The following is a 24,957-nucleotide window of genomic DNA, read 5'->3' as shown; positions in this document are numbered from 1 at the left end:
CTGTGAAGTGGAAAGAATAGCAGCCCTACTGTGAGGGAGATGGCCTTTCACGACAGTATAAATTCCTTGAGGGCAAGGACTTTTTCTGTTTTCATTCCTAGTGCCTAGAACAAAGCCTAGCATATAGTAGGTGTTCAGAAAATAGGCTTGAATGAAATAAGAAAATGCATGGGAAGCACTAAATACAGTGTGCACAGCACAGAGTAAGCTCTCGAAGGTTGGCTATCATCACTGAGTGGTCTACTGAACAAAAGCCAAATGGAATCGAAAGATGGTACTGGATTTGTTCAGAGGTTTTTACTTTTTATAGCTCTGTGCATGGCTATTTATCTTAAAATTTTTAACTTGGGAATTCCTATAGGAAAAAAATCATTTTACTAATTAAGAATTGGAAATCCTTTAGCCCTTAGTTCCATGGAGGACAAATATTTTAATAAGTCAGTTTTTGGTAACGCCAGGCTCCTGGGCTAGAGACCTCGCGGGACAAACTGTCTATGGCCCCTTATAAGTTTAAAGGCCATGCTGGAGTCAAGTTAAAGAGACCAGAGCCTAACTGCTCTTTCTTAGGCCGATAGCAAGCACAAACAGACTTCAGTGAGCGCTGACATGCTCTGATTTGAAGGACCTGGAGAGGATCTTTTCTGCTCCGACCCACCTTGCCACCTCCAAACACCTCGTTCCTCAGCCGGTCACCTTGTCCGAAATTTCATCACAGAGTCCTCACTTTCGTTAGTAAGAGGGATTGCCGAGGCCACTACCTACTAAGAAAGCCATAGACATGACCTTCTAAATCTCAACTAGTACATACATGAAGTCCTGTCTTCTAGAGGGCAACTCTGAGACATGGGTGCCAAGATAGTACTTTCAAACCTAGATTTACTGCTTTGACAGGATTTATTGGCCCTGTGTGGATGTGAGGCTCTGGGCTACACCCCAAGGATGTGGTGCGGGTGGGCAGAGGAGCCTGTTGCTGAAGGAGGAAGCCAGACGCACCCAAGGACACCTCGGGACCTGGGACTCTAGTTCCATAGGGTGGGTGCAGAGTGGCTACCACAGGCATCGCCATCCCCAAGCCCCTTGTTTTCCCAGCGGAGTGCCCGGGGTTTTCCGTCAGCGCGGAGCAGGAAGGTTCTTCTCAGAAGAGTGAGAAATGGGGGCCGGCCTGCACCGGCCAGCCTTGGAGGGAAAGAGCATGAATCCCCCCCCCCCGCCGCTGTGAGAATTCGGACCTAGGAAGCCATCACTTGCGTTTCCTGGCTGCACTGCCTTCGTGCAGCCCGCTGGAGGCTCTTAGCATCCAAGGCCTTTCAGTCGCTCTTGCTCTGGGTGTGTGGACAGGAAGCTGATGTTTTCATGAAATTTCAAATTATGCTGAGTTGATAAAAATTCACACGTTACCAAAGACCTAATAATAAGTTTCAACTTCATGTGTAACTAGGCAAGAGCCCCGAGGCCTAATCTTTGTTTTTTTCCTCACTATATGACTTTGTACAAATTATGTCATTATTCCGGGTAGTTGTCAGTTTGTCCTTGCTGTCAGGAAGCCAGTGGTCTCAGAGGTAGGTGCCCACAACTTCTGACATTCCACCAAGTCATTGATCAAAGGTCCCCCTATACTGTCCTCTGCATGTGCCTTCTCTGAGCATATAGGTTACTTTTGCAGACTTAAAAAAAAATAAGTCTAACATTTGCCTGTTTCCACGCCAGAGTAGTCTGCGAATTCCAAACTGTATCTGACTACGTTGCTGCCACCAAGCGTGGACATGTGGTCCCTCATCTGTTATCAGCCACTTGGTAATAATAGAATTCTGAGACTCAGACACCTTGGCAAATGTTAAAGCGAACAAGTTCTCGTTCTAAAAAGAGATTGTTGGAGTTTCGTAAGTTGCCACCAACCCAGACCAAAGAGTCTGTTTAAGAGCTGAGTGCTGTTGAAGGCTCTTATTGGATGATAATAGGTTTTTCCCTGAAATCTCTGTAATTCTTGGATATTCAAGAATGCTCATTCTGGCTGAAAATTGCCTGTGATTTTAATTATAAAGGAAAGAAAAGGCAACAGTTGCTGAGCGACTGCCATGAAGAAGTCATGGAGTAGACTTTGCCTTGCAGTGGAGAAAATGGAAGGTGCCACATCGGGCATTAGACCGGCTTTCTTGGCCGGTAGAGGGCAGGAACTGCTAAATGGAGGGAGGCTCCTAGCTTCACTTAAGAGCTCCCAGAGCAGCAGCCGGGGGTAAGATTAAGAACAGGGGTCCAACCCTGAGACAGTGGGCAGAGTGACAGTGGCAGAGGTACGGGGAAGGGGGGGGAGTATTAGGCCCGTGGATAGGAGTGTTTATTTATTTTTTTTTTTTAAATATTTCTTTCTTTTTTTAATTTTTTTTTAACGTTTTATTTATTTTTGAGACAGAGAGAGACAGAGCATGAGCAGGGGAGGGGCAGAGAGAGAGGGAGACACAGAATCAGAAGCAGGCTCCAGGCTCCAAGCCATCAGCCCAGAGCCCGACGCGGGGCTCAAACTCACGGACCGTGAGATCGTGACCTGAGCCGAAGTCGGACGCTTAACTGACTGAGCCACCCAGGCGCCCCTAGGAGTGTTTAGAAGTAGGGCTCATCCCATATGGATGGTTCACCCTGCCGACCGACCTCCGTCAGCCGCCCAAATGTTAGATAGCTGTGACATTGTCACTGTTAACTTTGTCCTTTGGGTCAGACTCAAAAGTCAGGGACCTTATTTCTGGAAGGCCTCCATAAGAATGTAGCCGTAGTAAAAGAGCAGGAGAATGTGCTTGTTAAGATCCTAGACTCGAGAGCCAGACTACCTTGGGTCCAGTCCCACCTCTCCCTCTTAATAGCTGTGACCATGGGCAAATTATTCAACCTCCCTGTGCCTCAGTTTCCTCATTTGCGAAATTTAAGTGAATAATGTTAGTACCTACCCAAAGGGTTGTTATGAAGACTAAAAAGTAGAAAGGGCTTAGAACAGTCTCTGGCACGCGATAAGCATTCCGTAAATGCTACTTATTACCAGACTGTAAGCAACATGCGGTGAGGGACTTGGTCACGCTCACAGCTGTATCCCAGGTTCTTCAAACAGTGCCTGGCACACAGTAGGATATCAGCAAATATTTGATAGGTGGTGGTAGTGGGCATGAATGGATGAACAGGTAAACAAAGAGGGACGGGTGAATATTCCCAGAGAGGGAAGAGGAAGTCCTGAGGACACCTCCCAGCATTTTCCTGAAAGTGTTTCTTAGATGAGAGTGTCCAGCTGTGTGACTTCAGGCAAGATAACCTAACCTCTCTGTGCCTCATAAGGAATACGGACCTATTCTGTGGGGTTACTGCCAGAATTAAACAATTTGGCCCCCGTGTTCCTAAAACCCAGCTGCTGCTGTTCGAAGCCAGCTGGAGGAAGGACCCTCCTGGAGGGGATCAGGAGTCAGGGCAATGGGGTGAGGAACAGGGCGAAGGGAGACCAGACAGGAAACAGCCCCCACCTGCCCCAGCCGATGGGTGTAGGGTCTGCAGGGTCTAATGAATCATACCGGTAGTTCTGCATTCTGAACTAATAACAAAAGTAGACACCAGAGTCAGATGCTGATATTTTAATAATGGGTTTATCACTGGTGAAATTGGCTTAAGACACACATCTAGCACCCAAGGACAAAACAGTCCTTACTGATTTTTCACTTGCCTACCTGGCTCCCAAGTCACTGCTCCAACCCTGGGGAAGTGCAAATGGAGGGGTGGAGAGAAGGTGGGAACACTTCCAACATTGCCCAGAATTGGAGGGGGGGTTTCTTCCTTTCTGGGCCCCTGTGAGAACCCAAGGAGAGTGAAAGAAAGGTTCCCCCTGCTGCAGGTTCCCCCTATAGGAGGAGAGAGGTAGTCTTATGGTCCCTGGCTAGCAGGTGGCTGTGTCACCACAGACACAGGGCCCTGGATGGAAGATTCTGCCAGTCAAGGGCCCACGGGCTTCACCTTTACTTCCCAGAGTAGCAGGAAACTGGGGGACTTGAGTTGGGGCAGCAGGAAGGTGAAGGCCCATTCTTCCTCACAACCTGGGGAATCAGCAGACAGGCTGATGGGGCTCCCACCTTCCCTCACTTCGGAGGCAGTGCCCCGGAAACAGGAGAGGGAGGAATGACATGGGCAGTTACCCCGTGAACAGTCCTTTTCCCCCAGCTAGGATTGCCAGATTAAATACAGAACGCCCAGTTAAATTAGAAATTCAGATTGACAACAAATAATTTCGGGGGTGCCTGGGTGGCTCAGTGGGTTAAACGTCCAACTTCAGCTCAGGTCATGATCTCACGACTCGTGAGTTGGAGCCCTACATCGGGCTCTGTGCTGACAGCTCAGAGCCTGGAGCCTGCTTTGGATTCTGTGTCTCCCTCTCTCTGCCCCCCCCTCCCCCCCCCCCCCCCCCCCCCCCTCCTCCTCCTCCTCCTCCTTCTTTTTCTTCTTCTCCTCCTCCTCCTCCTCCTCTCTCAAAAATAAACATTAAAAAAAAAACCAAAAACCAAATAACCTTTTAATATAAATTGTCCCCAGTGTAGCATGGGATATACTTATTTTTATTTGCTAAATCTGGTATCCCTACCCTGGCTCATCCCCTTCTCATCACACCTTCTCCTGAGCACCCAAACTTATTATCTCCACATGGGAGCAGAGGGGCTCCTCACAACCAAAATCACAACCAAAAGTCTTCCTAATTTCTTAAAATAATATGCCGTCTGTACCTGGCCGTTCTGATTGGTCAAATTAACTGAACCAGTTTATCCAAAAAAATAACACCAGGAACAAAACTCATAACTTCGGGACTCCTGTAAGCATCCAAATGTGCTATTCGCCACAGGCTGCATTGTGCTGTTCTTTGTTCCTCAACTGGTCTAATTTCCCTTATGATTTCTTTACAGCCAGAAGAAAAATGCCAGTCAGAGGTAAGGAACAGTTTGCCGGCTGGATTTCCTCTGTCACTATTATCAGTTACTTCACCCAGCGCCAGCTGGGAATGGACGCTTTGAGCAAGTAACTCTGTCCCTTGCCGTCTTTAGATTCGCAAGCTGCGGCGGGAGCTGGATGCCTCACAGGAAAAGGTTTCAGCTTTGACCACCCAGTTGACAGCAAATGTGAGTACAGATACAGGGCGGTAGCCATGGGAGGGGGGGCAGCCACTGCTCCCTTCCGACATTTCCTCACGGCCTCCTAGCCCTGAGCACCATGGAAGCAGTACGGTGTGAAGGGCAGGAGCTTTGAGCATCGTGGGTGTAAATGTCCGCTCCGGCACTTTCCGGCTCTGTGTTTCGGGCAGCTTCTTTCACCTCTGAGCTTGCACGTGCCCCTCTGTGCAGTGGCGGATGGTGATACTTAGCTCTCTGGGTCGTCAGGTGATCAGTTCTGGAATCCATTAAGTGGTCAGAAAAGTTCATTTCCCTTTTCTTCCTCTTTCTGAAAATGTTCATCTTCAGGAGAAAAAAAAAAAAAAAAAGCGAAGGCTCCAGATAAATAGCTGACTGTTCTGTAATTATAATATGCACAATTACGTGTTCAGGAAGGGCTGCCAACCAGCATTCAATTCAACAACTGTTTATGTGCCAACTATGCCCCGGGCACTGTGGGTTCAACAGCAGAGCAGACACCGTCACTGTCATCTTCGTGTTCTTTGGTACGGCAGAGAGACAAAACACTTTTCTATAATAGGCTAACTGTTAAGAGAGAGAGGCAGAAGGTTGTGGGAACGTGTAGGAGGCACACAGAACTCAGTCTGGTGGTGTGGGGGGGAGGTCAGGAAGGGCTTCTTGGAGGAGGTGACCTGAGGGATGCTGTATAGGGGAGGATGCATGGGGAGGGCAGCGTTCTACCCAGTGTACACATACATGTATTTGTGCAGACGCCCAAGGGGAAGTCTTGGTGCATTTAGAAAGTATAAGTAAGCTCATTGTAATTAGAATCTATGGCTTGGATATGGGGCAGTGGCACGGGTGGAGGGGAGAAGGAAGTCAGGAAGAGGCAGCAAAGAAAAGCAAGGGGCAGGTCACATCACACTGGCTCCCGGCTGTTAGGGGGAGAGTTTGGGTTTCCTACTGAATCTGTGTGTTTCAAGCAGAGCAGTGTGGTGGTTCAATTTGCTCCTCATGAAGCTTCCTGACTATGGCATGGTTATGGAATTAAGGGGTCCGAGTGGAGGCAGAGACCTCTGGTCTGCAAAGGAGCCCTGCTGAAGAGCTATGAGCCAGGGAGGGCTGAAGTTTAGCAGGCAGAACCTGCAGTTTTAGGAGGCACTGAGATGTTCCTGAAGCAAGGCTTCCTGCGGGAGCGCGTGGGCCAATCTGAGACCACAGATACATGTGTGGGAGCCTGTCCCAAAGCAGCCTGCACAACCCCATAGTATGCTGGTAAGATGAAAAGCAACTTCAAAAGGTTGTCTTCCTTGGACCAGGAAGCTGAGTCGGTACTCCAAGCAATCATTTGCCTGGGGTTTTTGCCCAGGTAATGCCTGGCTTGAGCCTGAGTCAACTGGAGGAAACTATTTCTCTTAAAATCTGCACATGAAATGCTTCATGTGGTACTTGACCTTAATTAAAAGCTCAGTAACTGGTAACTTCTGTCACCATTGTTCACTCTCCTGAGTTCTCTCACATTTCTGGGAGTGTTTGAATTTTTTTAAACCCTCATGTACCAGGCCACTGTGTGTTTCGTTATCCTCCTTTGTTTTCTTTTCTGCTTCCACTGTCAGTAACGCTATCAAAAGAACATCAAAGATTGAGATCTGAATTTTGTAGCTTAGAACTTATTTAAAAGAAAAAAACAACGCAGAGATGTTCCATGGGTTAGTCTTCATGTGGGTACCATTCAAATCCAAAACCAAACCCCAAACTCAGCGAGGCAATCTGGATATAATCCGAATGTGAGACTTAATAGCAAGCCCCATCTCAGGTGATTTTTGGAGCTACTCCCCTGGTTAAGGATTACTACTCTCAATTGGTGCCCCCTACATATCAAAAAATTGATGAATTGACTTATCAGAAAACTTGGGTTAATTCCTCCAGTGGCCTTGTGCTGCCCAAAGGGCCTTACGCTGGGCCATTTGGAACTCTACCCTCTGCTCCAGAAGACTCAGGGTGAGGTCTCTTACATCATCGTTATTATTCCAAAAGTGTGTTCTGCTCCTCACAAAAGCCATTGAAATCCAGTATTGTTTCAAAGTAAATATTTAGTCTTACCACACACCACCGGCAGCCCTAACGTGTTTTATTGTCTGCCGTCTTTCTCACAGGCCAAGCTGTATTTGTTTTTCTAGGCCAAACTACTCAAAGCCACCTTCTCTGGGTGTTTTTATACCACTCGTGTTTGTTTTCCTGGGAATGTGAGAATGGCACTTGGTAAGAAGGCTGTTGTGTGGCTTTAAACCAGGCTCGGAACGGCCTCTCGGCCTGTGTTTTCACAGTTGCTCGTGACCTAAAGTCAGTCCTTTCTCTCGACAGCAAAATGCAAACCTCTAGCTCTTCAGAGCAAACACGGCTTCTTCTTGAGTTTGCAAAAACACTTCTCAATAGCTAGTCTTCTTGGGTTAGGTTTTTGTCTTTAACTGAACGGAAAGTACGAGTGCCTACAAGTAGAGGCCTGGGTGGCAATCAAAGAATTAAGATAAATGGAAATTCAGTCCTTTAAATTTAACCTTGGCGTTCCTTTGAAATGGCAAGGTTAACAGTCATTTCTTTTCACCGTCTTTGCCCTGGCCCTGTTTCCTTCATCCACTGTGTAAACTGTCTTAAATTGATTGGCTTTGCCATATTCTCCCCGCAAGCTGAAGCGTATCTCTTGATTTCAAACTGCATCGACGTTTTCTCAATTTTTAATGATGAGAGGGCAATGCAATCAGAAAGAAACTGACTAATCCACTTAATATTTTTATTATAAGCGGTCCTGCTCCCTGATAACTCCTACAGCTGTTAGAGAAAAGACCCAACAGTTTATGCTGGATATGTCTTCTCCTCACCTGTCCCTGCTTGATGAAGTCTAGTGACCAAGGGCTCTGACTTCTCCCACCTCTCCTCTTTAAAGTGACATGTCTGCTGACCCTCTCCACAACCCAGGACAGTGTCCCACCCCTCCCCTGGTTGTTACCTCACTTTTATTCTTCACTGAGTACCTCGGTCCTATGTTCCTCTAGAATGTTACATATGTGGTCAGATCTTACTTCTCCCTCCTCCCCAGACTCCCACTTCCTCTGCCTCCTGTATCTTCCCACCCCTCTCCTAGAGCCCTTTCTTGATCTCTCCCCACCTGTGTTCTCATCCTATTTTTTATTGTTTTCCCAGCCCCAAACCTCTTCCTTCCCCCCAAAGTGCCCATTCATTCCTGTGTTTTGCAATTCCATAACAGTACAGACCATTTTTGCCTGTGTTGTTTCACTTGAGGCTCACCATAACCCTGGGAAGAAAACAGACATCGCCCCCATTTTATAGATGGAGAAACAACAGTCAGTAGGATCAGCTCACTTGTCCATTCTTTATGCTTGGTTTTAACCATATTATCAGGATCCTCAGTCAACCAACCGATATTTCACCTGCTGCTGTACAGAGGAAGGAAGAGGCTTCATGTTAGGACACAGGCTTGCATCTTACTCTTGAAGAAGGTTGCGGAGAAAGGGGCAGATAGAAAAACATTGCATTTCTCAATTCTAAGATACATGTTTTTTTCCCTACATTTTTAACATGTCTGAAAGTGGGATACGTATTTTTCAAGATGTCCTAGCACTATAGAGAATAGTGGTGTGTCTGATGTCGTGTTCTAACAGAAGCGTATAAAAGTAGAGAGGGGCCTTGGGGGAAAGTCCTACCTCCCTGGAGGAACAGGGGAAGGTTTCTCCAAGGAGGTAGCAGATGGGCCTTTCGGTGACTTTTTATTAACCAGGATTATAACAAGCAAAATAATGCCAACCGCTTTGTTCATCCATTTGTTTGGTTTTTTTTTAATTTTTTTTTAACATTTTATTTATTTTTGAGACAGAGAAAGACAGAGCATGAACGGGGGAGGGTCAGAGAGAGAGGGAGACACAGACAGGCTCCAGGCTCTGAGCTGTCAGCACAGAGCTCCACGCGGGGCTCGAACTCACGGACCGTGAGATCATGACCTGAGCCGAAGTCGGACGCTTAACCAACTGAGCCACCCAGGCGCCCCTTTGTTCCTCCATTTGTACAAACATGCTTGATATGAGCCTCTCCTGTGAGCTTGGCATTTAGTGAACAAAAGTGCCGTAGAGCAGAGGAGATAGAAATGAAGCAGCAGTCACAGGAGTGCATGTGTCTCTGACGGTGACACCATAATGCACATAGGTCAGCAGTCCACGTGCTTTTGAGGGTGAACGTGAGAGAGCCGTCATGAAGGTGTGAGCTTACATCTCTTGAGAAGGTTGTGTAAAAATTAGGGAGACAGCAGGGAAAGCACATCTGAAGGCCCTGAGGTGGGAAGCAGCATGGGATTTTTGAGGATGTGAAAAGCTGGAGTGACTGGATCCCAAAGAGAGATGGAGACTGGGGCTCCAAGGGCTGAAGAATTAGGCGGGGGCTAACTCACATGGCCTCCGTGAGGAGTGCAGTCCTTAAGACCCAGCACCCAATAGGCTCTCTTGCCTTGCAAGGTGATCTAACTGAGGTGGTGTCTTTTCTCCTCCAGGCTCACCTGGTGGCAGCCTTTGAACAGAGTCTTGGAAACATGACAATCAGGCTCCAGAGTTTGACCATGACGGCTGAGCAAAAGGTAAAGCAAGAAAGGGTGCTTCCCTCCTCCCTGCTTGGGATGAACAGCACACCTAAGAATAATACTCTCTTTGGTTCCAGAAAGTAGTAGAGATTTTAGTGCACTTGAACTATGGGAATTGAATCGTAAAGAGTAGGTCTGTTGAGTGCAAAAGTGACCTAAACGAAGGGGCGGCCCCAGCATCTGTGACCCATCTCACAGTCCTATTTCTACGGCTTCTGTGTGCTTATGTGCCCATTGAAGATTGATGCAACCTAAATACATGGGACAGAGGTTTTGTGGAACTCCTTCGTTCCCTCCCCGCCTGTGCTGAAACCGAGTCGCACTTCTTTTGAGCTCGGTCCAGAATGATGGTAGGGTGACTGGTATTTTTTTCTGTCCCCCAGGATTCAGAACTGAATGAGTTAAGAAAAACCATCGAGCTGCTAAAGAAACAGAACGCAGCTGCTCAGGCTGCCATTAATGGAGTAATTAACACACCAGAGCTCAACTGCAAAGGTAAAGGAAGGAGAGCAGCCTTTAGACCAACCACCTGCCTGCCCTTAGGAGCCCTCCCCTGACAACACGCGCTGCAGTCTCCCTGCCCCAGGGTGTGTGTCCACGTCAGTCACTCGGGTCCTGGGAGGCAAACACTTTGAATCCAGTAACTCCAGGCCTCCGGGAAGGTAGCTCTTCTGGCTCAGCCTCTTCCCTGCTGTGTCTCAAAAATGGAAGAAAATACGTTTCATCGGCAAAGTGGCGAAGTGTTTCGCTTCGCCTGTGTCCTTATGCCTGAAGCCCTTAACCTCAGTCATGCTCTGGTATTTCCATATTGACTTGGGCTACCCTGAAGTAGGCATCTCTTATTTGTCCAGGAAAATCTTCCCGAGCGAATCGCTTCATCCGCGTGTGTCTTACTTGCGGGGAGAAATGGAGCTGTGAGGCGGAGTTGCCCTCCCCCTCCCACAACGGTGGCCTTAGTGGTCATGGTAGAAGTAATGGTTGATAGCTAGCATTTATGGAACACGCGCTGTGTTCTAAGCCCCTCCGCTCAGCGTTTTCAATTATTAGTTATCTCGTTCGTTTCCGCAACAACCTTATGAGCGCAGTGCTGGTCCTTTGCATCGGGCTGCTTGAGTCACTTCCAGAGTATAAGATGCAGAAGTGGGACTGGAACCCAGGTCTCTCTGACTCTGACACCAGTGCTCTTAGATTTCGTTCTGTGCTTGTGCAGAAAACTGGCTGCAAATTTTATTTCGGTGTCACTGCTCTTTCAGACAGTGTGATTTCTGGCGTCACCGTTATTTCAGCTGTCAGGCCTCCTGAAGAGTAATGACAGGATCGAAATGGGAGGGATTGGCAAGAGCCGGCCAGCCCAAGGAAGCGCAAGGGGCATTCCAGGAAGAGGGAATAGCACACGTTAGGACCCCGAGATGAGATGGGCTCGGCATCTCCAAGGAGACAAAAGAAGGCTCGTGAAGCAGGAGCGTACAGAGCAGAATGGGGCTCGGGGTGGCCTGATAATACAGGTGACTTGTCACGGTTCAGAAACAGGATTGGGTGCCTGTCTCAAGCTTGAGAGAGCTGGTGTTAGGGGGGGATTGTCTTGAAGCCTCCGCTGACTTCTGTTTGGTGAAGCGGATAGAATGGGCCCTCATTGAATTGACTAAAGGGGGCGTAGCTTCCACCTGCTCACGGATCTTCAAACCAGCTGCTGAGAGCAGAAGGTGGTGTCTAATGGGAAATACTCGGGTGTGTGTGGATTCAGGTATAAAAGCCATTCCCTGGGACAAAGGACTGGGCTCCAGGCAGCAGCTGCTGATCTCCTGCCTTGGGTCTCCAGGAAATGGTACCTCCCAGTCTGCAGACCTCCGCATCCGCAGACAGCACTCCTCTGACAGCGTCTCCAGCATCAACAGTGCCACCAGCCACTCCAGTGTGGGCAGCAACATAGAGAGTGACTCGAAGAAGAAGAAGAGGAAGAATTGGGTGAGTGTGCATCCCAAGACTTCCGTGGGTCCTAGCAGACCAGTGCCCCACCCCCACCCCAGAAAGAGCCCAGGCTCGCTCTTAACTTCAGAGCATAGGCCTTTGAGACCGGGTCCAAAGAAGCCTATGGATAGGTTTCTACCAAATTCAGTGCTGTGCTCAGCCAAACACCAGGACTTACGAAACCACCACCACCTTGTAGTTTTTCTGTTTCATGAGACTTTATGTGGCATACTCATCTTCCATTTCATATACATGTTGTGTCGTCATCATCACATGCTATAGCCACAGAGTTCCAGGCACTAGAGCAAGGGTACTCTGCAGTGGTTTCTCCTTAGCTATTCTGGGGTGGAGGGTGTGTGTTACCAGTTATCCCGTCATCGTTGATAATCCTTATCTGCTTACTGACACAATTGACTGCTGTGACAGCGTTAAGCCAACTTTTCTCTAAACAGTTTTTGACCGTGTCCTGTAAGTAAAAGTGTCATGGTGTAGGGGCGCCCGGGTGTCTCAGTCCGTTAAGCATCCACTCTTGGTTTTGGCTCAGGTCACGATCTCACAGTTAGTGAGTCGGAGCCCCGTGTCAGGCTCTGCACTGACAGTGAGGAGCCTGCTTGAGATATTCTCTCTCTCTCTCTCTCTCTCTCTCTCTCTCCAAGAAAGAAAGAAAGAAACATTAAAAAAAAAAAGTGTCACAATTTAGATGTTAGGAGTTAGGACAAGGTTTTAAACTGGAGAGTTGTACTTCAAAACAGCGAGTTTGATAGACCCAGTTTCCAATACATTGTTTCTCCCTGTTTCCATAATCCCAATGAACTGCTTGAATCTCTGTGCTGTGGTGTCTGGAGCAGTTTTTTTCCCATTCTCCTGGAAATATTTCACACGCCCGCCATTTTTTTTAAGTAAGCTCTACCCCCACCATGGGGCTTGAACTCACCATCCTGAGATCAAGAGTTGCACAGTCCACGGACTGAGCCAGCCAGGAGCCCCCTACCCACCCAGTTTTAGTTGTGTGGAGGCTTTGGAGTTCCGAGACACTTGCTGCCCCCTGTCTTCAGCACAGGGATACCCCAGATTGACCTGAAGGGGGCTAGTGCTCAAAGGGCCCCATCTGTCAGTGCTGACCGCATCTTGTGTTCAGAGTAGCTGCAACGTCCTCATTCATCCCACATACTTCTCCCTCATTTCGTGTTATCTTGGATGGGTGGCGAGGTCTACCAATAGAGGAGTTGAGGTTTGAGTGATTTCGGTTATTGATCGCTTGCGCTGGAAGACTGTAAGGCCAGTTCAGTGCAACCCTCTCCTAATGATTAAATTTTTTCTTTGTTACTAATGGCTTTCAGTCAGCTCCTTCGCCGTGCCTTTTAGAGGATTAACGTATGTTGCTGTTTCTAATATATTGTTGGTAACTATGGTCTGACTTGATTGTCAAGGTGATGAGAGAGAATTCTTTTCTATGAAAAACAGTGTATGTCCATTTTCTCCAATTCAAAAAATAAAACATATTTATTTGCTGTAAGACAGTTCCAGGTTATCGGTAGAATTGGGGAGGATGGATAATTGACACTCTCAGATCATCCCAAAGCTTAATTCTGTCTGATCTTTGCAATCTCCTCTTCCACCTGGCCTGTGACCACAGGGAGAGGCAAGGATTTAGGTTGATGGCTTGTGTACTAGATCCTTCTGTTTCTATAACTGGAAATACGGTGAAAAGCAGGAAATGGGAACTTGATCAGCCACACACTGGACATGCCATTCGTTACGGATGAAATCCTGATGGGTAAAAAAAATCCCATTAATTATTTCAGAATGGCCTGTTTCTGAATTCTTTAATGGCTAAGAAAACCTCCAGGATGTTTTCAGAAGGAAAGAAGGATTTTAGGAAAAAGGAAATCCCTTTTTTAAAAGACCTTTTTTTTAAGACAAAACTTAACTTTTTGGCTCTAGAAAATACGTGCTTGTGGCTTTCAGAGAAGACCCTGCACTTTAACTCTTGATTCTCATTAGAATAAATACTCTCATTGGACTTTTCAGATCCGTCGCATGATGTGGGGAATTTGTGAGGTACCAGTTCCCTGTACCCAATATGGCTAATGAATTTCTCACAAACACCCACTGTTTGAGTAGTAAGCCAGGTGGCTAGTTCCCTGCTTGTTCTTACGCGTATGCCAGGATAGCGGGAACTCCTGAGGAGATCTTCCAAAGGGCTGCGATGGGGCCTAGTGCAGCAGTGAAGCCCTTCTTGCTGAGAGAAGAAGACACAGACATGCCAAAAACAAGTTAAGGTGCAGAGAGATGGCTGATAAAAGACACAGGGTGAGAAGCACAGGAAGGTGGGGGCCGTCATTTCAACTAGACAAAGAAGCTGGAAGAACTCGGACTATAGGGCCTTCCAGAAGCACTAGTCCTTGCCTTTCCTCACGGAGGAAGATGCCCCTAATGCCCTGAAAGATTCACGTTCTTACCGGAAACCTCCTGTGTGTGTGGTGTTTATCATTAGCCATGTCGTGTCTGAGAAGTCCGAAGCTTTCCCTGTCACTGGCTTTCTCTGTTAAAAATTGTCTTTTTTCCTTCCCCTCCCCCATTTTTGCTTGCATTTTCCCTGGCAGGTCAATGAGGTAAGCAAGACCACCGTTAATATCAGATACCAAGCTAACCCATCCATTGATATGACTAATCTCACCCGCATCCGCCACCATGTCTGAGCATCCTGCTTTGTTGCTGTGTAACCTCATCCTCCCGACATCCATCTGCTGAGCCAGGCTCTGTCTTGCTGTTGGCATCTAGCCTCGAAGCAGGAGTAGGCATGGAATGTTACCCACAGGTCCAGTCCTTTGAGCTGTCAGCACCAGATAACTCTTCTTCCCTTACTGCACTGATTCAAGAGAGCTGTTGGGAACCTCTGTCATTGGTTGGGGGGTGGGGGGGAGTCGTGGGAGAATTAAGTGCTCTTTTGTCTGCATGTCTCTGTGTTGCCGAGGCCTGGGTGTTGGGTGGCAGCCTGTGCCAGGCTGACAGTCTCGGATATTCAGTTACGCAGCTCCTTCAAGCAAGCCTTCGGGAAGAAGAAGTCCCCCAAGTCTGCATCCTCTCATTCAGACATCGAGGAGATGACAGATTCTTCGTTGCCTTCCTCGCCAAAGTTACCACACAATGGCTCCACGGGTTCCACTCCGCTGCTGAGGGGCTCTCACTCCAACTCCCTGTAAGTCTGTCTGTCAGGGACACACGCTGGGCTGATGATGCCTTTGGCCTCTAGGAACTCCCTCAAACAGGAAGGGCTAGGTGTCCTGTTAGGATACGTCTGCCCCTTGGGGTCTTGTATGTCATGTTTCATAGGACTGGGCATTTTCCACCAATGTTTCAGGACTGGAGAGGTTGAAAGAGAAAGGAATCTTCCGTTGTCCCAGTGGCGTTGCTGTAGCAGCCATGAGCAAGTTGCTTGACCTCTCTGTTTACATTGTTTTATTTGCCAAAGTAGGATAATGGTTCTTGGCTACTTATCCTGTCCTAAGGATTGAACGAGATAAATGAATGGGAAAGAACTACAACCATCTTACTGGGAGGAAAGATGGTGTTATGCGTGTTCACAGATTTTGCTGAAGTTCCAGTTCATTTTCGTGACAGAGCGTAAAGAGATGATGCCATTCTTCTGTGATCAAAATTTGGTGTTGACTCTTTTCTCCAAGGTCAACACTCAGCATTTGGAAGTTAAAAAAATGGAGAAGACTCGGTGACAATTGTCTTTACCAAAGGGTTCTATCTTTGGTAAAATGATTCATCTCCATGAACTCGCCTAGTGAATTAACATACAGTGCAGTATTGGTTTCAGGAGTAGAATTCAGCGATTCATCATTCACATACAACACCCAGTGCTCATCATAGCAAGTGCCCCCCTTAATACCCATCACCCATCTAGCCCATCTCCCATCCACCTACCCCTGTTGACCCTCTGTTCTCTATCGTCAAGAGTCTCTTGTGGTTTGTTTCCATCTCTTCTCTCCCTCCCTTCCCATATGGTCATCTGTTTTGTTTCTTAAATCCCACCGCGTATGAGTGAAATCATAGGGTATTTTTGCCTCTCACTGATTGATTTATTTCACTTAGCATAATCCATTCTAGCTCTATCCACGTCATTACAAATGGCAAGATTTCATTCTTTTTGATGGCTGAATGGTTTACTGATTAACTGAAATCTACGGATAGTAAATTTTAGATGACTCAGTTTGTACAGAGCTCCTTGGGAGCACCGCTGCTCCTGTTAAGTGAGATAGGCGTTTGCTCACGTGACCTTGGCTTCTCTGCTATTCCCCTTGGCAACTAGGTAGGTAGAAGAGAAGAGTCGCCAACTTCCCGTGATTTCCACTGAGTACCCACTGATCATTGCTCCATCAGAGGTATAGGGAGACAGTCCTGTGCCCCATCTAATAACAGAAGGCCCAGACTCCACAGACAGAAGTGTGTCAGGAATGGCTTGGGATGGACAAGTGGGGACCCAGGTGTCAGCTCCTGGAATAGTGAGAAAGATTACCCTTGCCCCATAGGACTGCATTCCCTTAGAGACCATGAGTATACCAGGCCAAGAGTGAAAGACCTGGAGCTCGTGTGGTTTGCGGTACCGTTAGTAAGATGAGCCAGTACCCAGGAGAAGAGAGCTGCTGTGGCTGGGGTCCAAACAGCCACTGAGCTAGGGTTGGACAAGGGAGTGGGTCGTTGTAGACACCTCAGTTTCCTCATTGGTAAAAAGGAGATTAATTACATCTGCTTCCCTGGATCCTCGTGAGGGCCTAGTCAGACACTGTGCATAAAGGGCCTCCTTCCTCTTCTCCTTCAGTCTCAGGAAGCCAGGTATGTGGTGCTGAGTCTAAGTCCACTTAGCCATCCAGCCACCGGAGCTGAAGACAGCAGCACCTGCTGATGACAGCAGCCTGCATAAGTGTCCGAAGGCCAGCTTACCAGATGGGTGCATGCCCTGTGAGCAGGGGGCTCGGCCAGGTCTTTGCAGCACACCAGCCACGTGGTCACCATGGAAGACAGAAAGTGGAAGACAGGAAAACAGCCTAAGGCCTTGAGTTTTCAGCAATCCCACCCACCCATGAAGTATGGCTCTGTTGGGGGGTCTCCGTTTTACTTAGTTAGATTAGCAGCTCCACTGAGGACAGGGCCACAGTGCGTCTAGGCCCGTGTTCTTGTGTAAAGAATTAGGTAAATGCCCAAGAGTGTGAGTCCTATTTGACCCGCTAGGTGCCTCAGAAGTTAATAAGAGGCCAGTTGCCTGTGACACACATGCCATCATCCCAGAGCACCTCAGTTTGTCTGACCAGGAGAAAAAGGAACTCGCCTGTTCCTTATTTGTGGATTTAAACATTGTATGTATCAACCCATGTAAGCGGGGCACAACTCTAGATGTTCTGAAGAGGCCTAAGGTGATGCTCACCAGAGTCCCACCCCTAGGGATTAGGGACCAGCGGGGACACCACCCAGTGTAGCTATTTTACTTCTGAGCTTCTGCTCTGGCTCTATGCCAGTCACCGGTTACAAGGGCGTACAAGACGGATAAAGTTCAGTTCTGGTAGACCAGGGCGAAAAGCAGACATCAAACAAGTAAATCTGAATAAATTAGAAAACAGCTCAGGGTTAGGTTAATGCTAGGAATTAAAATAGGGTGTTGGGATACGGAGTACTACAGCAACTGTAGACAGAATGGTCCGGAAAGGAGGCGACATTGCAGCTGAGATCTTCAAGACAAGAGGGACCGCTGGTTAGTTCTGGTCAGTGACCCTAGCTGCTGTAATACATGGAGTCCCAAAGCTCAGAACCCAGTTCTGAGTCGGGCAGCCTGCGTGGAAGACCCCTTCCATCTGGATCCAGCCATCCCACTGGATCTGAGTCCTTTACTGAGTGCTCTGTGTCCAGCCAGCAGGTGAGGTGGGGGAGGGGAGAGAGTGCAGGGGTTTCTAAGAGGGGTTTCTCTTAGAGAGTTTTATGGGCCAGACCTGGAGGAGACACATGTCCTCTCTGTCCACAGTCCACGGAACAGGGTCATCCCACCCACAAGGGAAGAAATGAAATCTCCGCACCCAGGAGGGAAAGGAAATAGACTGTGGGGAGCAGGGCAGCCTTCGCCCCAGATAGTGCAAGGAGCCTCAGGTGGAGACTGGGAACAAGGGATGGCCAGTGTGTGGCCAGTGTGTGGCCAGTGTGGCTGCGGTATGGTTAGGAAGTAGGAAAGTGGTAAGAAAGGAGGCCATGGAGATAGGCAGGGCCAGACCACGGGAGACTTTGAAGTCAAAGTAAATTTGCATCTGCTTCTATGTGTGATGGGTCATCAACCGTTGGAGAGGTTTCTTTTGTTTGTTTGTTCTTGAAGTTTATTTAAATAATCTGTACGCACAATGTGGGGGTTGAACTCACGACCCCGACTTCAAGAGCCACTTGCTCTAGTGACCGAGCCAGCCAGACAGCCCATTCACTGGAGAGCTTTAAGCAGGAATGTAAGATCATCTGAATTCATGTTTCACAAAGATCAGTCTCCTTTCTGTAGATAAGGAATAGAGAGGAAGGGCAACCACATAAGAGGCCAATAGCACTCTCCTCCTCATCCTCCCCACTCTGGCCTGGTTCATGTCCTTTGAGCACTCTAATCACACCACCCCCTTGCCCTTTCTTTGTTCTCTGCCTGGTACACTCTTCCTCTAGATATTCTCTTCCTTCACGTCTCTGTTCAGTGTTACCTTTTCAGTAATGCCTTGTCTGTGCACCTTGTGTAAAATAACGCCCCCATGACCGCCAGCATTCCCCATCACCTCCCTTTCCCCTGTTTTATTTTTTACCATGGCACATACCACCACCTGACGTGTAGATTGCCCCAGGTTATTTGTTTTTTGTACCCCCCCCCCCCGCTCTGCCAACACACACACCGCCACCCAAAAATCTACAGTATAAGCTGCATGGAGGTAGATACCATTGGATTTGTAGACGTTTGGATCGTAGGTGAAACAAATGGTAATTCATAGCACTGGTGAGTTTAAGATGTGTTCAAGAAGAAAGTTGACAGCACATGGTGATGTAGAGTCTGAGGGGAAAGAGAAGAATAATCCTTGAATATTCCTAGATTTGCAACTTGAGTACCTGGGTATGTGAAGGTATTGTTTCTTGAATTGGTAAGAGGTGCAGATGGGGCAGAGTGGGGGGAGCATCAGGAGCTCTGGTTTGGCTATTTGAAGTCAGAGCTGCTCAGGAGGCATCCACATGGACATGCCAACCAGCCTGGGACTCCTGGAGGCGTAGATCTGGTGGACATGGGCTCATAGGTGGTATTGAAAGCTGGAATCTGGAGGGTTCTCTACGGGGTTGAATGGAGATGGAAAAGAGCCAGAGGGCCAAGGACTGAACTTTGGGTGCTCTGAAGAGAAAGGAGAGCAGCCAGTGAGATGAGAGGAGGTGGGAGGAAAACAGAAGCAGAGAGAAGAAACCTCTGGTAGCAGGGTCAAGTGCTGCTGGGCGGCCAGGGAGGATGAGGAAGAGAAAGAGAGGATGCCGCACTGGGCTGTGCAGCGCTCCCAGCGGCCACTGCGAGAAGGCTCCCTCCAAACCACTTTCCCCGGAGGGATCGGGTGGGGCAGACTCTGGGCACTGCTGACCTTCTCTGACATTCCACAGCATCCATGCACACTGGAGATGTTTGTTTTGGGTCTGGTTTTCCAAAGGGTGGGCAGAGAGCAAATGCTTCTTTCCAACCTTGAAGGGTTTGTAAGAATGTGCAAATCTAGATGTGAAAGGAAGTTCAAAGAAGAAACCCGAGGCAGAGAAGTGGAGGGTGGGGTAGGGGGCTCAAAAAAGTTCCTACCCTGTGGGCGAAAGGAATGGTAACGTGGGAAGGCAGTGTTTCCCATACTGGAGGCATTTAAAATTAGGTATGCCACCAACCCTGCCTTTGGGCCAAGACAGTGGAAATATGGAAGTATCATGTTAGGGACTGAGTAGGAGAAAATCTACATCAGGTTGCTTCAGGAAGTAGTCCATGAAGCGGATGAGCATGTATTGAGTGCCTGCTGGATATAATTCAGGAGCATGGGCTCTAGAGTTACATAGACCCACCAGACTTGATCCTGATTTTTTCATTTTGGGGAGCGGGGAGGCTTGCTGTTGTTTTTTAATGTTTATTTATTTTTGAGGGAGAAAGATCATGAGCAAGGGAGGGGCAGAGAGAGATGGGGACAGGGGATCCAAAGCGACCTCTGTGCTGACAGCAGAGAGTCCAATGCAGCACTCACACTCACGAACTGTGAGATCGTGACCTGAGCCAAAACCAAGAGCCGGGCACTTAAACAACGGAGCCACCCAGCTGCCCATGATTCTGTCATTTTTAATGGGCCTGTTAATATCTCTAGGACTCCTCCCCCCCCCCCCTTTTAAAAGGAGATCATGGCAATACCTCTTCAAGGAGTTGTTAGTAGATGTAGTAAATTAAATAATACGCTTCACATGCCTGGCATAGTCGTTTGTGTATTCCATATGAATTTACTGAGCACCTCTTACATTTGATCAGTGTGATCAGACACCAGAAATGATGCAGAGAACCCTGGTCCTGGAGCAGCCAGCCATGTAGGGGGTAACCTGTTGAGTGCAACCAAATTATCAGAGATGTACAAAGGTCTAGCATGGAAGGAACCAAGGGAAAAAGTGCTGTCCTGGGCAAGAGGGATAGATAGAGACTAAAACCTAGCTGGGGCTGCTGCAGAAGAACTTAATTTTCAGGGCACATAGCTGACTCAGTCAGTGGAGCATGACGCTCTTGATCTTGGGGTTGTGGGTTCAAGCCCCACGTTGTTGGGTGTAGAGATTGCTTGAAAACAAAATCTTTAAAAAAAAAAAAAAACAAACCCTTAATTTTCAACATCTCTGTGCTAAGTAGGAGGACATCCCCTCTCATTGGCCAAGCTTCGAGAAGTAGCTCATGTGATACAGCCCACAGAGGTGGGTGCTGAAGAAGTCTTGTCTGTCTTGTTGGGAAAGCTTCTGGGGAAAATGTACAGATCATGTGAAGGAGACTGGGGCAAAATGCCTTGCCCTGGAGCGCCAGACGCACCCGACTGATGGTGTGAATGGAGGCTTACTGTTCTCTGCAGTGAATTGGAGCCTTCCAAGTCTGTGCAGGGCGTGGTTTAGCGAAGCCTGGAGTGTCACAATGGAATTTTGCTCAGACTTTACTCTCCATTTAAACCAGGAACCCGTACTCCTCTCTCAAGAAGAAACTAGTGTTTGCAAGCTCCCATTGCAAACCTTGCAAACCGGAAAGGCATGTCAATTTAGTTAAACCTTACAAACTATAGCCTACTCACAGCACAGAGAGGGGTGAGGGTTGGGGGAGGGGCAAGATCTGATTTCTAGAGACATTTTCTAGCCCTATTAGTCCCAGATCTGTTGGCCTCAGTTTGTCATGGGTATAGAATGGGAATGATCCTAATATTTTCAGGAGTCAGAGTTTTTAGAAGATTTTAAAGCCAAGAAACTCCCTTGGCTACTGACAACTTTTAAAAATAGGAGGTGGTTTTCCTCTCTTTGCATCCCTCAAATGAAAACCATTCAGGTGTAGGTCAAGAAAATAACAACAGAACAGTTTGGCTATTCAGGTGTTAAATTTTTCTTCTAGTCCTTTCTGCCCCCCAAATACAATTACACTTCTTTCAACAATTATAAATGGTTTCCCCCTGGCAATGAACACTTCCACACCCTCAACCCGTTTTACAGGTCAGGCTTTTTTTGGCCTCAGATCCAGAATTTGGTCTTGGAGAGCAGGCTGCACAGTTATTTCTGCAGAGACCACATGTTCATCATATCTTTCAGAGATAATCAGCTTCAGCTTTGTAACTTTAGGAACATGTCCTTTTTTCTTTTTTTTTTTTTTTTCCAGTCTTCAGTCCAAGAAATGTCAAAGCTTCTTATTCTGGATCACCCCTCACCCCAGAACCAATGATCTTTGAAATCACCATCCTTTTTTTTTTTTTTATAGAGCCACCTTTTCTAACATGGAGATTTGGTCTTCCACTTAGTGCTGACCTGCCAGGTATCTGAATAGCAAACCTGACTAATCACATAGGGAACCCAGCCTAGAAGGACCACCTTTGAAGACAGAAAGACTCCATGGTGTCCCCTGATAATGGCGTATGGGTGGAAAGGACGACACTGAAAAACACTGTTGCTCAATTTTCACCTAAAACTGGCTTCTGTATCCTATCACCCTGTCTGCTGACTCTGCACGATGTTTCCCTTCCTTGTTGAGAGCTTATGAAGCAGTGTGGATGGGTGGGGGAAGGAAGGAATGTTGTTCTCTCAAGACACTTTCAAAAGACTGAGTTTCAGAATGTGACCAAAAATAGACTAACTCCCTCCACAGGAATCTTTAGGTTACTTTCATTTTGGGGCAAATAAAAATCACTCCTCAGCTTTCTGACCTTAGAATGTCTAATCTTTAAAACAGACAGTTGACCTTCCTTCTCCGAGTGGGTTCAGATCTCAAGGAGCATGTGGTGTCATTAAAGGGGCCCAGCTGGGTACACATTGGAGCGGGGGGTGGTTTCAAGCCCCAAAGGTTACTACTCCCTTTGGCCAGCTCCTGCTTATCCCAGATTATTGGAACTTTGTCGAAAGGCACACCAAAGCCATTCTGAGTGCCAGAGCTCTGCAAGGGAAGATGGTAGAACAGTAATACAATCTGTGAATTTCAGGCGCTTTGATCTTATTGCCCCCAGGAAGCACTGGGAAGATGGTTAGACAGGGTCACTGCTGCGCAGACCTGCTGATGGACGTGGACCAGCGGTCAGTGGAGGACTGGAGGGAGATGAACTCAGAGCTGTTCTCATCAGTAACACCCACCCCCCTTCCCTAGAATTTCAGAGTGCATGGATAGTGAAGCCGAGACAGTCATGCAGCTCCGAAATGAGCTGAGAGACAAGGAGATGAAGCTGACAGACATCCGCCTAGAAGCCCTCAGCTCCGCACACCAGCTCGACCAGCTCCGGGAGGCCATGAACAGGATGCAGGTGAGCCCGGGAGCATGGGCTGGGCCCAAGGCTGTCTGGGGAGGGAGTGGCAGGAGGCTGCTCTCTGCCAAGCTAGGGCTGCAGACCATTGCAGCCCTCTGCTTTCCTAGCCTCTTTCTCTCTTTTCTCTTTCTTTTCCAAAGCAGCAAGGCTCCTCCTCTTTTCATGTCCTCCCAGATATTGCCCAAAGATGAGTCTTTTCAAGGTGTAGGAGGAACCATGCGTCTCCCCTTTGTGTAACTTTCAGTGGCTCTGCCATTGGCTCTTGCAAGTTTGTTTATTTATTTTTGAGAGAGAGCGAGCTGGGGAGGGGCAGAGAGAGGAAGAGAAAGGATCCCAAGCAGGCTCCGCACTGCCAGCACAGAGCCTGACATGGGGCTCGAACTCACGAACCGTGAGATCATGACCTGAGCCAAAACCAAGAGCCAGATGCTCAGTCTACTGAGCCACCCAGGCGCCCCCCTTTTTGCTCATAATCTACTACCCACCTATTCACAGTTCCACTTTCCAGACTCAACTCAATGGCCAGAGGGAGCCCCTGCTCCCTTTGGCTGCCCAGGGATTTCTGTTTCATCTAGTTCCCTCCACAAGGATCTCTTTCTGCACATCTGAATTGGACCCTTTCCTCAAAGTTGAGCCTCTTACTCTGCAAAGTTTTCCCAGGCCCTGCATTCTGGAAGCGTTAGTGCCCTCGTCTGAATTCCTCTAGATTTGTTCTTACAACCCCTTGCCTTCCATCATGGATTGGAAGGCATTTGGGTCTTTTAGCTATTTTTTTTTTTTTTTTTTTTTTGCATCCCTTTCTCAGGCTGTAGCACCCATGCTTTGCACATAGTAGGGTTTTCTCTAAATATTCATAGAAATGAAAGAGCCCTGTGGGCTCTGCCGAATGGGACCTCACTGGAGGACAGCATTTTCCAAAGGGGGTTCCATGGAACACTCGTTCCAGGAGAGGCTCAGCGAAAGGAGAACTCCTTGATCAACTGTGTTGAGGGTTGCTACACATTGTGTGCCCCTCTGAGCTCCCCAGTGCAGAGGAGTTCATAAAGCCTCTGAGTCCTGCAGGAAAGACACCTGTCAAGCCCAGAGTCACTCAAACCTCTTAGATTGTAGGCCCCTTGTTCACTTAGGACTCGGGCAGCAGACTCTGGGAAACGTTTGAGTTCTTTTCAGAGGCCATCTCTCCGAAAGGATGGCTCTTGCCCTGCCAGACAGGTCTTGTATATATGCAAACAGCAACCACAGCCGAATCTCTCTGGCGGTGTGACTGACGTCCTCGGCTGGGATACCCACTTGATCCCTGCAGGGAACCTTCCGATTCCTCCTCCAGAATAAGGCTCGTCCGCGTTACCTCCACCTAGTAAGTGAACCTCACCCTTACTCTTCGCAGAGTGAGATAGAGAAGCTGAAAGCTGAGAACGACCGGCTAAAGTCGGAGTCTCAAGGCAGCGGGTGCAGCCGGGCACCCTCCCAGGTGTCGCTCTCCGCCTCCCCTAGGCAGTCCATGGGCCTCTCCCAGCACAGCTTGAACCTCACCGAGTCAACCAGCCTGGGTGAGTGGCATCACGGGACTGGGGGCAGGTCGGGGCCTGCAGCTGGCACTCCACTCTCCAAGCAAGAGCCCCGAGATAAGCAGGTGAACAGATTAAATGGAGAGGCAACAGGCGTGTGTGCACTTGGGGTGTGTGTGTGTGTCTGGGTGTGCGTCTGCTACCAACATGAGCCCAGCCGTTAGACTGCTGTCATGCTTTGCTCCAGTGCCCCGAATTCTCCAAGCCACATGCTTGGATCCTCTCGTCCACCATGTTGAGTTCTGTTTGATCCATTTGAAGAGGCTGTGACCTGCAAGCCGAATGCTGCATAGAAATCCCATGGTAGCAGGTCCCAGTTGGGGCAATGGCTTGGTGTACGTACGGTCTTCCCGCCTTCAGGATGGATTCCAGGCCGGCACCGTAACTAGCCAACACGATCTAGGTTTTCTTTGTAAGCATATTGAGGCTGACGCTTTGATTTCTTACCCATGATGCTGCGTTGCTGTCATTTTGGTTGAGCCTCTGCCTCGCACTTCCATTTGGCAAGGTACATCGTCAGCCTGCTGGCTCCTCGGTCGGTCCACCATTGGTTTCTGTGGTTGCATTCTCCATTCCGCCCTCCCCCCTTCCCCGCACCCCGACAC

General features: G+C 48.2%; 1 protein-coding gene across 3 annotated transcripts in view; it reads left to right on the top strand.

The window, feature by feature from the left end:
* The window catches only part of NAV2 (neuron navigator 2), a 395,678-nt gene that overhangs the window by 345,372 nt on the left and 25,349 nt on the right, over positions 1-24,957 (top strand). For all 3 annotated transcript variants that reach the window (XM_049617765.1, XM_049617772.1, XM_049617756.1), the window contains 8 exons: positions 4,923-4,946; positions 5,061-5,135; positions 9,685-9,768; positions 10,155-10,266; positions 11,591-11,736; positions 14,769-14,941; positions 22,628-22,781; positions 24,172-24,334. In XM_049617765.1, coding sequence (XP_049473722.1) covers positions 4,923-4,946; positions 5,061-5,135; positions 9,685-9,768; positions 10,155-10,266; positions 11,591-11,736; positions 14,769-14,941; positions 22,628-22,781; positions 24,172-24,334 — 931 coding nt within the window. The remainder of the gene's footprint in view (positions 1-4,922; positions 4,947-5,060; positions 5,136-9,684; positions 9,769-10,154; positions 10,267-11,590; positions 11,737-14,768; positions 14,942-22,627; positions 22,782-24,171; positions 24,335-24,957) is intronic.

This window comes from Panthera uncia, chromosome D1 (assembly GCF_023721935.1).
Source record: "Panthera uncia isolate 11264 chromosome D1, Puncia_PCG_1.0, whole genome shotgun sequence".
Lineage (NCBI taxonomy): Eukaryota > Metazoa > Chordata > Mammalia > Carnivora > Felidae > Panthera > Panthera uncia.
The sequence above is the reverse complement of the archived record's forward strand: the minus strand, read 5'-3'. Positions and strand labels throughout refer to the sequence as shown.